The sequence below is a fragment of the Loxodonta africana genome, chromosome 11 (assembly GCF_030014295.1).
Source record: "Loxodonta africana isolate mLoxAfr1 chromosome 11, mLoxAfr1.hap2, whole genome shotgun sequence".
Lineage (NCBI taxonomy): Eukaryota > Metazoa > Chordata > Mammalia > Proboscidea > Elephantidae > Loxodonta > Loxodonta africana.
In genome coordinates this window covers 75,121,094-75,138,742 of record NC_087352.1, presented here as the reverse complement: position 1 = coordinate 75,138,742, position 17,649 = coordinate 75,121,094, and the positions used below count along the sequence as shown (strand labels likewise).

Genomic DNA, 17,649 nt, shown 5'->3' with positions numbered 1-17,649 from the left:
TACTACTAGCCCACCACAGCAGCTCCTGGGAATGGTGCCTGAGGGATCCCAGCAATTCAGGTCCGGCAACTCCTCTCCTATTCTGAACCGACTCTCCCACCCCTTGCCACTCAGTCCAATTTCTAACTTTGCCTTTGATGCTCAGGGCTCCTAGCTTGTCATAAATATAATCATCTCACTTGTTTTCTTGGGTCTTTGTTGTAAGAGGGATTGCCAGAATAGTCTAGCTATTCCGCCATCTTGGCCCTGCCTCTCTGTAATGGAGTTTTTAAATTTCACTTTGCAACTGTTCACTGCTTATATAAAGAATACAATTGATTTTTTAAATTGACCTTTTATTCTGCCATCTGCTAAATCCATTAGTTCTTGCAGCTTTTTTTTTGTAGATTTCATAGAAGAAAATGTTTTATATACAGTATTATTTATCACATAAATGTATGACGTTATCTCTTATTTAAGAGATAAGAAACCTAGGCTCATAAAAGTTAATAAATATTCTCAATAAATACAGAGCAAATAATTAGCACACTCAAGATTCAAAAAAAAAGAACTACAGAGTCCATGCTCTTTTAAGTAAACTACATTTTCCTTGGAAAAAGAAAGTGAAAAATAGCAACAAAGCTCAGAGAGTTAAGTGGAAATAACAGAAAGCAAATTTAGCATCTCATTTCTGGAAAGCAAAGCTCTAACCCAGTAAAATGGGGGAGAAAATTATGGTTCCCACAGTGTTTACAGCAAGTCAAATAAAGTTTATTTTGTCCTCAAATGTGTTGCAGTATCATGATCCATGAATGTTCGATGCTTTAATTCTATCATAGTTTCAACTTTATTTACTCCCTCTAATATATGTCAGAAAAATAAACTTTCTTGATATTTGACTAAGGGCATATCCAGCAACCATTTGAAGGGCTTAAATCCCAACATCTTCACACTATTTCTGCTTTACTTGTCCTACTACCCTTTTCCCCCTGGGCAACCATTTACCACTAATGTGGATGTTCCAGAGATTACAGTTACGGGCTTCTTTTTCTAGTTCACTCAATCCTGGCAGATTATTCTCCCACAGAAAAGGTAGGGAAGAATCTTACTAAATAAAAAAAACCAATGAAACAAAAGTTAAAAAAATACAGCATCAATGTTGTAAACATAGAACAAAGAGTGGGATAAAGAAGAGTGGTTATCCTAGAAGTTTAAAATGTAAATGATTCTGAGCTTCTGCACTCCTTAAACCAGAAGGAAAAAAGAAAGTTTAAGAGAGTGCCTAATCATTAAGTAAAGATGAAAGCATTTTATCAAGAAAGACTAAAGTTTACCTTAGTCCTGAAATCTCAGATAAACCAGTGGCATAGGTTTCTTGATCACCTTGAACAATAAGCTCCCTCAGTAGTTTAAAAGATGGTCAAAATTTGGCCATTAATTTTGGCAACGTTTGTTAAAAACCAAGGTTGTCGTATAAACTCATAGTTCAATAAAAGCTATTTTACACAGAGCAAGAGTAATACGCTCTAAGAGCTGACTAAATATAAGCATGGATCCTTAAGAGTCAAAATGATCAAAATGAATGAATAATTATCATGTCTATTTTATAACTTTTAAATACAGTCATTCTCATCTGTAACTGTGATAGACACTGTATGGCATAAAAATCAACCTTTGGTTTATGAGAACCATTTAGCTCTGTTGATTGATCTAGAAAGGCTCGAATTAGGCCTGTAGCAGGAGAAATCACCCTCTCCAAGAAAGCTTTCTGGAAGATTATGTCTTTTATTTTATATAGATAAACTGTCTATCAACCTTGTTTCAGGAGTAAACAAATAGGATTTGTAGGCGGGGCCAAGGTTTTTCTCAAAAGATAAGTTTGAGACTAGTAAAATATTTGAAAAAATACTCAAAGTCATAGGCCTCTGACTGTTAAAGTGAAGGATGAGATTACTGATGCCAGAACATTCTAACATTTTCCTAGTATTAAAAATGGCTCCTTAATATGATTATACTGGAGTGTTAAGCTTGACTGAATCTTTGTTAGTGTTACATAAATGAGCCAAGGATGGCTTCTAGGTATTGGCCCCAACTCATTTATTTTGTCATAACAAGTTGAGGCCTGTTAGCCTAAAACATCCACCAGCAACAAACTCAAACTTCTATACATTCAATTGTTTTTAAAATAGCCCATACAAGCAGATTTTTAGCCATGTAGAGCCTACCTTCTTTGCCCATCTGATGAAACTGCACTCAACGTTTGCTAGCCATAATAAAATAAACCCTGTAGTTACGAAGACTCCAAATCACTGCTGCTCCTCAGACCTCTCTGACCCAGAGACTCTCCACCTTGCTGCTTGAGGGACATCACCTGGGCACATAAGTCCACCCCCCTCCCTTTCAGCACATCTTTTGCACTCTTCCTCTTCTGGTGACTCTGCTTGCTTATGAAAGGTCTCCTGCTATAGGGGACTGCCCCCTGAATGCAATCTCTTGGCTCGAAATTCATATCTCATTGTGCAATGCTGCCATCTCATGATGGCATCTTTTTCCTTCATCAGCCCAGTTCTCCCTTAAAATTCATTACAAGTGGCAACAAGGATAGAAGACAATGTTGTGGTGTTGATCAGGAAAAAAGATATGTGATCCATCTGGTCAATAGGGCAATCAATTGGCAAAATGATCCTAGATAGCCTCAAGTGGATGGGACTCAAAATTCAGAATGACTCCATGTCAGCTTGGCAAGTCATTCCTCCTTTTTGCAGCAATCTGTATTTTTTTGTGGTCTCCCTGTGCCTCGTTGTTGTTAGTTGCCATCAAGTACGCTCTGACTCCCGGTACCACTATGTATAACAGAACAAAATGTTGCCCAGTCCTGGGCCATCTTTCATGATCATTGGTACGTTTGAGTCAAAATGTTGTGCCTCATTTGCCTGGCCAAATCACAGCGTCTGTGTATGGAGTGAACCTACACCATTGGAACTGACTTTTAGGATCAGAAGCACTGAGCTGTCCAGGCGGGAAGTCAACCTACACTCCTAAGTCCCCTATTAGGAAAGTGCTGGATATTGTAAGACCTGTGGGCCTGAATACAAAAAGGGGAGGAATGCATGCTTCTGGTCCAAGGGTGGGGTGCTCCCAGCCCCATAATGGGCTATAGCAGGATGGGCTCCCCACAGCTGAGTTGGTGATACGGGCTATTCCAAGATGAAAGGACACCCGCACTCCTGGGGACTCCTACCACAGGCGAGCGATCTGAGAAGACGCATGCAGTCTCGTAAGTGCGGTTGGAGGAGGAGCCTTTGCAAGCAGCTAGCATGCCTTTGTTGCTATGCATTCTCATCTACTGCTGTAGACACAGTATCATTCTGTCCCCTCCCCTGAGGGATATCGAGACCTCAAACTCTCAAGTCAAGCCAGCTTAAGTGTTTCTTAAAGCAATTAAAGGTAAGGAGGTTCCTATGCTGCCCCTCTTGGGATACTGAAGGCCAGTTTTCTACTGAGGAGCTGCTCCAATCGACAAGACACATGTTGGGACTTGCTCCCAGCTGCTTCTCTCCAGGGCATCACCAGAGAAGAGGCAGAAGTTTAACTCCCAGGGGAGAAGGGACAGAGGGGAGGATCCTGGGAGACAGATGGGAATTCCCTAGAGGAGGAGGCAGCTTAGTCTCACCACAATAATGATTGGGATATTTTATCCTCTGCTTGCCACCAACCATAAACAAAATGATAAAAACAGAGAAAACAAAAGGGCAGGGCCAAAAAAGAGAGTCCAGTTCTCTGTTGGAGGAGGAAACCCCATCCTCCTTCTCACCCTGAGGCCCAATATTTCTTTAAGGCCTTTGCCCAGGAAATAAATGTGAAAGGGACTGCCTAACTCTATAGAAGGAAACTCTGGTGGCATAGTGGTTAAGAGCTACAGCTGCTAACCAAAAGGTTGGCAGTTCAAATCCACCAGGCACTTGGAAGCCCTATGGGGCAGTTCTACTCTGTCCTACAGGGTCACTATGAGTCAGAATCGACTTGACGGCAATGGGTTTAGTTTTGTTTTTTAAACTATATAGAATGTATTTGGCAGGGAGAACAGCCACCTAACAAGGGCTGAAATGAGACAATTAGGTGTCTCTGCTAAAAGGCCCTGAACAACTGGTACAGAAAGTGGGTATGACCCACAGAGGAGGTCCACACATACCTTGTTAATGTGGATCTTTATGGCTGGAAGACTGCCCACCCTACCATAGGCTTCATAATGGCCCAAGCAAATTGCCAACCAAAAACACTAGCAAGAGCCAAAGATTGCCTCTGTCAGCTAGGGATGTTGGTTTGGAGGGACCTTAGCAGGCAACAGATAGTCCGCAGCATTATAATTCAGCAAGTACGGAGGAGCCTGAATTGAGTCCTGAGTCCACACAACAGTGTCTCAGGGCAGCTCCTCACAAATACAGGTCCTCTTCACAGGCAACAACGACTAATGCTAAAAACAATTCAAGGGGGCACACCAAACCCAAAACCAAACCCAGTGCCATCGAGTCGATTCCGACTCATAGCGACCCTACAGGACAGGGTAGAACTGCTCCCATAGAGTTTCCAAGGAGCGCCTGGCAGATTCAAACTGCTGACCCTTTGGTTAGCAGCCATAGCACTTAACCACTACACCGCCAGGGTTTCCATATGCCCTGAATTTAAAAAATCGTGAAAGACAAACTTAGCTCAAGTGTTGCCTTGTTAATCCTGCTAACAGTGCTCCACCTGGCCTAAACCAAAATTACTATCAAGAGCAAGGCAGCTGTCCTCATAAGCCAAACAGAGCACCTACAGCCAGGTCCTTGTTTAAGTGCCAACCCAGAGATGAACAAAAGAGGTTATGCTGGACGCAAAGGGACAAACCCCGCATTGCTGACAAGTTGATTCCAACTCATAGCGATCCTGTAGGACAGAGTAGAACTGCCCTGTAGGGTTTCCAAGGTGCCAACATGGCTCCTTTCCTAAAAGACAACCCCTCGCCGCCCCCTCCAAAAAAAGCCTATTGTTGTTGATTTGATTCAGACTCTTATCAACTCTATAGGACAGAGTAGGACAGCCCCATAGGGTTTCCAAGAAGCAGCTGGTAGATTTGAACTGCCTATCTTTCGGTTAGCAGCCAAACACTTAACCACTGCACCACCAGGGTCTCCCAAGAGACAAAGAGGTCTCAAATCAGATGATCCCTGGAAAATCAGTGGAGCAATTCCAAAGCTTACTAGGGTTACATTACAATGTAAGGCAGGCTTCTCCCTCAGAAACAACCTCACATCCCCCACCCACTCCTTACCTTTGTGTCTGCCCCTGATCACTGTCAGTGGAAGGGACCACCCTCCCTGCCCCAGAAAATCAGGTGGGACTTTTCAGACAGACTATCACCCTTTTTCCACATTATTTTCAAGTCTGAACAACATCGGCTGGCTCTTTTGGGAAGCAACACCCGGCTATCCCTAATCCCAGGAAGCACTCATATCTTAAAGGTACCCATCCAGGAGGTAACCACTTTGGAAGAAGGACTAATCAAAGAGGTAATTACCTGCTTAATTATTAAAATTGGCCTCATTTTGCTAAAAGATGCTTCTGTCCTATTTGTCCCCCTTTTACCACTATTGAAATGGACTTCTTCAATCAACAGGGAACCTCAGGAAACAAGCCTAAGTCTTTTATGTTGTTGGTGGGCAATGCCTGGTGGAAACCAATTAACCGTGCCGTACCAGAAAGGGTAGTAAATACACCACAGCACATGCTAACGCAAGGCATTGACGGACAAAAACCTGTCATAGCTGACTTAGTTAAGAAAACAAGTATCGAGCCCTACTATCTCACCTTTCAATTCCCCAGTGTGACCTGTGCTTAAAGCCACTAATGAGCAGAGGATAACTATAGACTAGAATTAGAAAAAGCTGTTCACTTTATTAGAACACCTCTACCAGATAACATCACCTTAATTGATGACATTCAGAATAGCATAGGTAAATAGTTTGGAGTTTCTGACTTGGTTAGCATATTCTATTCAACGAAAATAAAATCATCCACAATTCATCTTCCATTTGAAGGTCAACAGCACACCTTTCCCCAGTTGCCTAACTCAAACCAAACCAAACCCATTGCCATTGAGTCAATTCCAACTTATAGCAACCCTGGGAACAGAGCAGAACTGCCCCATAGGGTTTTAAGGCTGTACTCTTTACTGAAGTAGACTGCCACATCTTTCTTCCATGGAGCAGCTGGCAGGTTCAAACCATTGACCTTTTGGTTAGCAGTTGAGTGCTTAACCACTACACCACCAGGGCTCCTCCAGCTGCTTAAGTAAGTAGCCCTGCAACTGAATATGGGTTTTCCAGACAGAATCTAGACACCTACCCCACACTTCCAACAGAAGCTCCTCACCGGACCTGCCAAAACTCTGCCTCACGGGCCATAACAACAATGAATAAACACCTTGCTGAGAGGCACCTGGCAGTTGTCCCACATAAGGTACAAGACCCATCCAAGTCTATTAAATTTTGAGGCTACATTTGGAACACAGAAGAGCAAATTATCGTCAGTTCGGTAAAAGACATGCTCCTAGCGCTCCAATCTGCCTCATCACTAACAGAAGCCCAACACCTGATAGGAATGTTTGACTTCTGGTACCAATACATCCCCCACCTCCATTACTTGCTGGCCCCTATCTATCAAGTCACACATAAATCTTCCCTGATCCAAATCCCTGTCAATGAGGGTGTGACTCAGGTAATGGAAGCAATTAGGTCTAAAGAATTAAATGTAGGTTATGACATCTATGGGGAAAGCATGTGAATGATACCAAGGATATTCCTGTCAATGAAAACACATTGTAAAGTGGCCACGTAAGTAAATGGTGATTTCTTCATTGACCCCTCGCTCTTTTCTATTCAGGCTGGGACTTTGGAGAGAGGTGATTGTCTTCTGAATTATCAGAAGGAGAGTTTGTTTGTTTTTTAATTATCATCCCTTAAATCAAAATCTAACCAAGAAAAACACAAAGATACATAACCTTGAATTTTCTTCTCACTTCCGCAATGCTCCCTTCCAATTCATCTGTTTTAAATTTGGTGAGGTGGAAAACAGCACCGACGTGGTAAGCTTCCTTGTATAGCTGTTTAAGCAATTCATTATTTTTTGCCTTCAGTCTCAACAAAGTTTGGATTTCAGACTCATGTTCTGCTTTTTTCTTTATACTATAAAAATAAAGCAGAAAGACTGATATGATTATTCAAAAGTGACAAATGTATTTAATAATGATAAAAAAGCAGTAAGATCATATTTTTTGTTGCCAAAAACACAAAATAGCCAGATACGTAACTAAACCTTGAATGCACAGAATGGTTACCCCAATTGTCAGGCTGTGCCCAAGCTCAGAAAGTTAAGAACAGTAAGAAAGATATGGGGAACCTTGGTGCTTAGCATTTAGAACATTCTGTCTTCCATTTCACCTCTCTCTTGGACCTCCACAAAGGCGTTGTTACTGGAGAACCCTTGACATGAAGAGTTAGACTAAAGCCAAAGCATGCACTAGAGAAGGGATTCTCAATCTCAGTATAATCAGCATTGTTGCTGTTGTTCGGTGCCGTCAAGTTGATTCTGACTCATAGTGGCCCTTTGTACCACAGGACTAAACACTGCCCAGTCCTGCATCATCCTCACAATCATTGTAACGCTTGAGCTCATTGTTGCAGCCACTGTGTCAATCCATCTCGTGAGGCTCTTCCTCTTTTTCACTGACCCTCTACTTTACCAAGCATGATGTCAGCATTATGCATCAAATAATTCTTTGTTGTAAGGGCTAGCATGTGCATTGTAAGATGTTCAGCTGCATCCCTGGCCTCTCTCCACAAAATGCCAGTAGCATTGTCTCAGTTGTGATAATCAGAATGTCTCCAGGCAAAACTTTACCTCCAGAAATTCTCATGTAAGTGGTCTGGGGTAAAGCCCCTGCATTTTATTCCACATTTTTTAAACACCTAGGTGATTCTAATATGCAACCACGATGACAACTATCCATATTGACTTGAGAAGTGTTTCTCAAGCTTGAGTGTGTTTAAGAGTTAAGGGGAGACTTCTTTAAATCACAGCTTCCTAGGCCGCACCCTCAGGACAGGACTCAGTAGATGTGGGATGGGCCTGAGAATGCAGTCTAACAGGCCCCTGGTGATGTTGATGCCTGGCTACAGACCTTACCTGGAGTAACACTGCTCATGGGGGTATAAAATAAACAAACAAAAAAACCCATTGCCCTCGAGTCGATTCTGACTCATAGAGACCTTGTAGGATACTCACAGGATTTCCAAGGAGTGACTGGTGGCTTCAAACTGCCAACCTTTTGATTAGCAGCCTAACTCTTAACCACTGGGCCACCAGGGCTCCTAAGGGAGTATAATTAGAGTGAACACGCAATGTACGGCAATGTACAGTTGTGTTTTACTTGAGCCACATTCAGCTGCTAGAATTTTGGTGTAGATTAGCTAGCTGAAGAATTTAGTTCAATGATAGGGCTTTTCAAGTTATGGAAGCAAGGTATCGAAAGTTCTTTAAATTGGTGATTATTTTGACTGAATATAACTATGTTCTGTAAGAAAGGAAGACAAGCCTAGAAAGTGGGATAGACAAACGTCGAAGTACCATAGATTGGTCATCTTAAAATGTCAGAGGGTGAATGCTTAAAATTGAGACCAGGAGGGACTCCATTATTGGAAATGACAAGATCTAGGGTAAAACTCTAGAAGAAGGTGACAGGAAATATACTGCTGGGAACATCGAGGTCTAAGAACTCAGAGTCCCAGTTGGTGCACAGACTCAATACATATCCGATTCAGGTGTCAAGTAAAGGGAGAAGGAGACCCTAGGTGGTGAAAATGGTTAATGCTCTAAGTTACTAACCAAAAGGTCAGCGGGAAGAATCCTCCCAGAAGTGCCTCAGAAGAAAGGCTTGGCGATCTCCTTTCAAAAGCTCACAGCCATTAAAAGCCCTATGTGCAGTTCTACTCTGAAACACACGGGGTCACCATGAGTCAGAGTCAACTCCAGGACGTCTGGCTTGGTTTGGCAGAGGGAAAAAAAGGAATGGGAACAGAGATTTCTTTGCGATATTTTAATTCATTAAAAAACTTCTGAAGTAAGTATGAGTGAGTAGTTAATTTTGATTGATGCATAAACAGTTTTTCAATGTGTTGCTCCTTCTGTTTTTCTTTTTTAATATTTGAAAAATTAAAAGCATAAAATTCAAATAGTTCAAAAATATACATTCAACTTGCTGTGAAATGCTGAGAATATTCTATATTCCTGTGAAATAGCTCAAATTAATAGGCTGGTAAGATACAGCTAAACAGGTATGAAAAACACAGTACCCTGTGGATTCATTCTAAGTAGTCCAGATTATTTCACAACTTCAATAATATTCTAATTTTTATCTGTACAAATAAATCATCATCTTGTTAACTCTTGACAAACACATTTTATAAAATATACCGGTACATCTTTATGGTGTTCAATAGCTTTTTTGCTCATTTCCCTTGATTATACAACCCCATCTTTGGATCACTGAAGTTACAATGGCATTGTCTTGCTTGAGGTACATCAGAGCATTAGAAGTAATATTCAGAATATTTTACAGAGCTTCAATGTAAGAAAATGTCTATACTGAAATTCATGCCACACAGTTAACTTCAAACAAACTAAATCCAAATTAATCAATTTCAAATAATCTTAAACGAGTTCATTTTCCTTGCCTGCCTATCATGTGAATAAGCAATCAAGTGAAATTATTTGCTCAAATCAAATCTCAAATATAAAGAGTCCATTTCAATGGGTGGTGGCTGATTTAAAAGACAAAGTTACCAAATTATGCACTGCTACTATAAGGTAAACAATCATATATCATTATCATCACCAAAAGGTCTAGTATGTGTTTGTGTGCACAGAGCACTGAACAAAGTCTGTTAACAAACATAACGTCTATCTTTTAATGCTGCCAAATTTAAGGTGAACTACATATGAACAACACATCATATATTGAAGCAACTTACGTAAATAGTATAACAGGGAATGGGGTCCAAAGTTGAGATGGTGTTCTAGCAGAATCTTAGTGTATATAACAGTCCCAGTTTGGGGAAGTAACGTGGGTATATTCACTAGACTTATGAGCATCAACGATTTGCTTTTCTAATTTTTTTTTTTTTTGATGTATGGAAAAAGAAAACTGGGACTAAATGAAAGGTGTTTCAGGTAAATGGTGGAATATAAAAGAAGAAATATTGGCAAGACAAAGAAGAGCAGTTAGGCACTTGACTAGTACCTGAAAGGTTGGCAGTTTGAACCCAGCCATAGGCACCTTGGAAGACAGGCCTGGAAATCTCCTTCTGAAAGGTCACAACCTTGAAAATCCTACGGAGTAGTTCTACTCTGCACACATGGGGTCGCCAAGAGTAGGAATTGACTCAAAGGCAACTAACAATAACAACAAAAGAAGAGCAGACCTCTTTTGAGAAAAACAATGGATATGGCCAATGTAGGGAAGGAGAAACAAGTACCGCAATAAGCCTTTTGACATTTTCTGAAGAAACCAAGACATGTCTAACTGAGGAGGAGAGGTAGCATTGTTAAGTGAAAAGAACAGTAAATTTTGGAGTCAGATAGATCTGTATTCAAATCCTCACTGCTCCTTATGTAATTGCGGAGTGGTTTCAAACACAATTTCCTTATCTGCAAACTGGCTTAATGTCTGCCATTCAGGTTGTTACATAGATTAAATTGTTTTTAATTAAGGATAATATATACAAAGTACTTTCCCACACTGAATAACACATACAAATGATTCAATGGTTTTTGTTAATTGAAAAAGTGTATAACAACAGCATGTATCTTGATTATCGTGATAACTGATTTATCGAGATGGAAGAAAAAGAGAAAAAAATGAAAGATACAAAAAAAAAAATTAAATAACCATTGATGATGCTCTGGAGTGGAAATAGAGTTAGGGACATCACAGGTAGACGTGACCCTGGAACACATAACAGCTATACTGCAGCAAAGAAGAAACTAAGGATACAAAAACTTTTATATTAAGCTCTCATTAATTCATATATTATTTATTTAACACCTACTGAGAAAAAGGAGCCTTGATTAAGTGCTATGCCTGCTAACCAAAAGGTCAGCAGTTCGAATCCACCAGCCACTCCTTGGAAACGCTATGGAGCAGTTCTACCCTGTCCTGTAGGGTCACTACGAATCAGAATCGGCTCTTCAGCAATAGGTTTGGTTTGGTTTATTGGAAGAAAACACAATGCCTATAAGCAAGATGGAGCCCTGGTGACTCAGTGGTTAAGAGCTTGGCTGCTAACCAAAAGATCAGCAGTTTGAATCCTCCATCCACTCCTTGGAAACCCTATGGGGCAGTTCTTCACTGTTCTATAGGGTCTCTGTGAGTCAGAATCAACTTGACAGCAAGGGGCTTGGTTTGGTGTAAGCAAGGTATTCAGCCTAAAGGGAGCAACAAATAAGCAAATCACCATGTAACTGTACACAGTATGATAAGTGTTAGAAAAGAAGTAAATGCAGGCACAAACGATTAGCTGAATGGATACTTGCTGAGCATTGATTACATGTCAAGCACTGTACTGGGATCGGGGTGATTAGGATACAAAGATGAATTACATGATTGGAACAGAAAAGGGACTTAAAACAACAGTTCCTAAATTATACTCTCAAGAAGGAAAAAAAGACAAGATAAACAGATTTCCATGCAATAATAATGGACGAAGCAGCAGAACACTACACTGGTTTGGGAATAATCAGTTGCCATCCAGTTGATTCCAATTTATGGCAACCGCCAACCTTTTGGTTAGCAGCTGAGTGTATTAACCATTTGCACTACCCAGGAACTCTGGTTTGGGAATAAAAACCAAACCAAACCAAACCCGTTGCCATTGAGTCAATTCTGACTCATAGCGGCCCTATGTTGTTGTTGCTAGGTGCCATTGAGTCAATTCCGACTCACAGCAACCCTTAGTACAACAGAATGAAACACTGCCCGGTCCTGCGTCATGCTCACAATCATTGTTATGCTTGAGTCCGTTGTTGAAGCCACTGCATCAGTCCATCTCACTGAGGCTCTTACTCTTTTTCACTGACCCTCTACTTTACCAAGCATGATGTCCTTCTCCAGGGACTGATCCCTCCTGATAATATGTCCAAAGCATGTGAGACGTAGTCTCGCCATCCTTGTTCCTAAGGAGCATTCTGGTTTTACTTCTTCCAAGACAGGTTTGTTCGTTCTTTTGGCATACCATGGTATATTCAATGTTCTTTGCCAAATACCACAATTCAAAGGGGTCAATTCTTCTTTGGTTTCCCTATTTGTCCTCCAGCGTTTGCATGCATATGAGGCAACTGAAAACACCATGGCTTGGGTCAGGTACACCTTAGTCTTCAAGGTGATATCATTTGCAGCAGATTTGCCCAATGCAATGCATCTTTTGATTTCTTGACTGCTGCTTCCATGGGTGTTGATTGTGGATCCGAGTAAAGTGAAATCCTTGACAACTTCAATCTTTTCTCCATTTATCATTATGTTGCCTATTGGGCCAATTGTGAGAATTTTTGTTTTGTTTATGTTGAAATGTAATCCATACCGAAGGCATCAGTAAGTACTTCAAGTCCTTTTCACTTTCAGCAAGCAAGGTTGTGTCATCTGCATAACGCAGGCTGTTACTGAGTCTTCCTCCGATCCTTGATGCCCCGTTCTTCTTCACAGAGTCCAGCTTCTCAGATTATTTGCTCAGCATACAGACTGAATAGGTGTGGTGAAAGGCTACAATCCTGACACACACCTTTCCTAACTTTATACCATGCAGTTTCCCCTTGTTCTGTTCAAATGATTGCCTCTTAATCTATGTATAGGTTCATCATAAGCACAATTAAGTGTTCTGGAACTCTCATTCTTGGCAATATTATCCATAATTTGTTATGATCCACACAGTCAAATGCCTTTGCATAGTCAGTAAAACACAGGTACACATTTTTGTGGTATTCTCTGCTTTCAGCCCGGGGCCATCTGACTTCGACAATGATATCGCCAGTTCTGTGTCCTCTTCTGAATCTGGCTTGAGTTTCTGGCAGTTCCTTGTCAATACACTGCTGCTGCTGCTGCTTTTGAATGATCTTCAGCAAAATTTTACTAGTGTGAGATATTAATGATATTGTTCAATAATTTCCACATTCAGTTGGATCACCTTCTTCAGAATAGGCAAAAATATGGATCTCTTCTAGTCAGTTGGCCAGGTAGCTGTCTTCCAAATTTCTTGGCATAGACTAGTGAGCATATCCAGTGCTGCATCTGTTTGTTGAAACATCTCAATTGGTGTTCTGTCAGTTCCTGCAGCTTTGATTTTCACCAATTCCTTCAGTGCAGCCTGGACTTCTTCCTTCAGTACAATTGGTTCTTGATCATACACTACCTCCTGAAATAGTTGAACGTCGACCAATTCTTTTTGATAGTGATCCTATACCCAAAAAACCAAACCCACTGCCGTCGAGTCGATTCCGACTCATAGCGACCCTACAGGACAGAATAGAACTGCCCCATAGAGTTTCCAAGGAGCACCTCACAGATTTGAACTGCTGACCTCTTGGTTAGCAGCCATAGCACTTAACCACTATGCCGCCAGGGTTTCCTATAAGGTAGAAAAATTACCAAAAGTGAAAGCTTCTAGGAATACATGGTATTGGAGCTGTTGTAATAATGACCAAGTAATCATATTTAAAAAAAAAAATTTTTTTGAAGAGCATTCCAGTCAGAGAAACACCAGAGACCAAGAACTGAAGCTTAAAACAATATGAGTTTGAAGACCTAATCATTTTAATAGGCCTAAAATAGAAAACCCACGAAAGAAAGTGATAAGAGATGAAGCTGAAGTTTTGCAGTTGACAGATTACAATGTCTAATCTACCACCCTGGGAACCTAGACTTTATCCTATAGCTGGTAGACAGCTTTTGAAACATTTAAACCTAGGAAATCAAATGACTAACTCTTCAATCTAGTGTAGTAGATTGTGCTGATGACATTGTATATGCTGGATCTGAGGGCTCAAAATTGGAGTGAAGTAGACAAGTCTCATGAACCAAGAAATTCCTGTGATAGAGTATAGAGCAAAGGTATAAATGGGCTGTGTTAGGACTCAGAACTATTTTGTGAGGGTGACAGGCAGAGATAAATTCCTAGAAGGAAGAGCTTCAAAGAGTTAAAGGGAGAACCAAGAAAGTAGCATCATGAATCTCAAAAAGGGATAGCATCAAAGAAGGACTAGACACAAATGTTTGGATTACATGTAGAAAAACAATCCCATAACAAGACTAAATAATATCTAATGGACTCAAGAAGGAAGGACAATCAACTCATAGAGACCCTATAGGACAGAGTAGAACGGCCCCATAGGGTTTCCAAAGAGCTCCTGGTGGATATGAACTGCTGACCTTTTGGTTAGCAGCCTAGCAGCCGTAGCTCTCTACCACTGTGACACCAGAGGTCCCTTTTAAACTTAGTACGATAAATTTTGAGAGCATGGTAGACTGCTATGTGTCAAAAATAACCATCAAGGAAGTGGATAAGCAAATATACTAATTAATGGAAAATTTAAATGAGAATAGAAAGGAAAATACTGTGTGATTGTTAGAGTGTCAAATAAAGACAAGGGCAAGGCTTTCATTTTGGGCTGGAAGAGGCCTAATAATGTCTAGGTTGTTCTTGATGCTAGTTGTCTTCAAGTCAATTCCAGCTCATGGTGACTCAGAGTAGAACTGCTCCATAGGGTTCAGGCCTGTCTTCTGAGGCACCTCTGGGTGGGTTGAAACCACCCACCTTTCGGCTAGTACTCAAGCACTTAACCATTTGCCCCACCCAGGGTTCCAATAATGTCTACAGACTGAAGAAAAAAGGTAACGAATAGAGTGGTATGAATAAAACTATGTCCTGCCAGGCAAGGAGAGGTTGAGACCAAGTGCATAGACAAGGCATTAGCCTTGAACAGGAGTACCATTTACCCCTTGAATATAAAGAGGCGGAAAAGCTGTTTGCAGATGCCTTCACTGTAGAAAATGTTTGACTAAAAATACGTCATGTCTTTCATTCCTCCTTTCAATATGAGTAAGCTATAGTATAAATAAAGTTGTTTTTTTCCCCCCTGAGTGTATCTTCCTCAGAACTCACTGTGATACCTGAATCTGAGAGTTCATTCTTTAAAGAATTATGAACTGTTATCTGTCATTATCTGTCATTATCTTTTAGAATATTGCTTTTCTCATTCTCCCCTTTTTCATTTTACTCTTTACATCTCTTAAAATTTCTCCTATTTTATTTACCTGTGCTGGATTCTGGGTTTTTTATGTTTATGTTTTTTAAGTACACTGATTCTTTCTCAGCTGTCTCTGTTATTTTATTAATAGAATTTTTAATTAAAAATAATCAAGTATTAATTTTTACAAGTCTTGGTGGATTCTTTTTCAAATCTGCCTGAACTTTTTGATAGTGTTCTACATATTTATTTTGTTCTCTTTAATCATTTTAAATTCACTTAGGTAGATTGAATTTAAAAATTCTATTATATGATTAGGAAACCCTGGTGGTGTAGTGGTTAAGTGCTATGGCTGCTAACCAAAGAGTCGGCAGTTCAAATCCGCTAGGCACTCCTTGGAAACTCTACGGGGCAGTTCTACTCTGTCCTATATGGTCGCTATGAGTCGGAATTGACGCAATGGCACTGGGTTTGGTTTTTGGTATAATATGATTAAGGAGCCCTGGTGAGGCAGTGGTTAAAGCTACTGACACTAACTGAAAGGTTGGCGGTTCGAAACCACCAGCCACTCCTCGGTACTACTGCTTCTGTAGAGATTTATAGCCTTGAGTCAAAACAGACTCAACAGCAGTGGGTTTATTATATGATTGTATCTAATAATTTTATTACTTGAAATTCTTTAGGAGTAAATATTTTGCTGGTTATTTCTGATAACTCTTCTGCATGAATTTTTCTCATGTGTCTTATACTTTGTGAACTCATCCTTAAAAGCCTTAATCTCTGTCATGGATTGAATCATGTCCCCAAAAATATGTATATCAATTTGGCTATGCCATGATTCCCAGTATTGTGCAACTGTCCATCGTTTTGTCATCTGATGTGATTTTCCTATGTGTTGTAAATCATTTATCTATGATGTTAATGAGATGGATTATTGGCAGTTATGTTGATGAGATCTACAAGTTTAGATTTTGTCTCATGTCAATCTCTTTTGAGATATAAAAGAGACAAGTGAGCAGAGAGACATGGGGACTTCATACCACCAAGAAAGCAGCGCCAGGAGCTCAGCACCTCTATTGGACCTGGGGTTCCTGCATGGAGAAGTTCTTAGTCCAGGGAATGATTGATAAGAAGGACCTTCCTCCAGAGCCAACAGAGGGAGAAAGCCTTCCTCTGGAGCTGACAACCTGAATTTGGACCTCTAGCCTACTAGACTGTGAGAAAATAAATTTCTCTTTGTTAAAACCATCCACTTGTGGTATTTCTGGTGTAGCAGCACTAGATGACTAAGACACTCTTTCTGTGGGAATCTTGTGTGACCTCTGTCTGGAGTTTAATTCTTTCTGGAGCTCATTTGAGCAGAGTAGGATCACTTTTTTATGATAATTTCTTGGTTAGGGCCTTCCAAGATCACACAGATAGTGTAAATCAAAACATCAAACCTATGTGAAAAGAGGCCAGACTGGAATGTTCTTTTTTTTCCTCCCCCAGATCCCAGTTCTTGTCTCTGCCTTTGCTTATGGGTGTAGTTTTTCTGGTCCATCATTCCAAATATCCTTACTTTATCCAGCACCTTCACTTGCACAAGTTCATGGCCCATGGATGAAAACTTCATTCCCTTCTTCACGAAGTTCAGGAAGACCACTCAAGTATTTTCAGGCCAGCCAAAGATCAGCAGGGAATTCAGCATGTAACTGTTCAGTTACCTTTTATCATCAGCCCCTAGGCATTTACCCAGCTGTAAGCACAGCGCTGCATCTAAGAGATGCGCGTCCTATACATGTTTCCATATACAGGACATTTGTGTTTTGTCACAAAAGAGTTCACACATTTTTTGTTATCTATATTGCACAAAATGTAAATTCTCATCACTTTTCTATGTACACTCTTTTTTCTGACACCAGCCTGTCTGATGATTTAATTTTATGACTCCAAATTTGTGTCTGGTACCCTCTTCATCCCTGGGCTCTAAAGCTTTCCCATCTATCAAAAAGTCCTGCTGGCACACCCTCCAACATAGATCTGAAGATCAGCTATTTCTTACTATTTCTACTACAAAAACCCTGGTCTATGTCAATATTGTTATAATTTTTCTGAACTACCAAAATAACCTAACTTCTTATATGCCCACCCTTCATTAAGCAATCCAAGTTATCTTTCTAAAATGTAAGATTTTATAAATGATTGAAGTCCATACGTCTTTTCACGGTCTGCTTACAGCCTTGAAAGATCTGAGCCCTGTCTGCCTTGCCAAAATTGTCTCTCTGAATTGCCCCACTCAAACACAATTTCCAGAAGCACTAAGCTCCTTTATGTTTTTAAAACACAGAATTTTTACCC

The 17,649-nt window shown here is 40.4% G+C and overlaps 1 protein-coding gene across 1 annotated transcript in view; it reads right to left on the bottom strand.

The window, feature by feature from the left end:
* CCDC178 (coiled-coil domain containing 178) overlaps nucleotides 1-17,649 on the bottom strand; it is a 460,722-nt gene that overhangs the window by 330,562 nt on the left and 112,511 nt on the right. Inside the window, exon 12 of the mRNA XM_064293218.1 lies at nucleotides 7,019-7,202. Coding sequence (XP_064149288.1) covers nucleotides 7,019-7,202 — 184 coding nt within the window. The remainder of the gene's footprint in view (nucleotides 1-7,018; nucleotides 7,203-17,649) is intronic.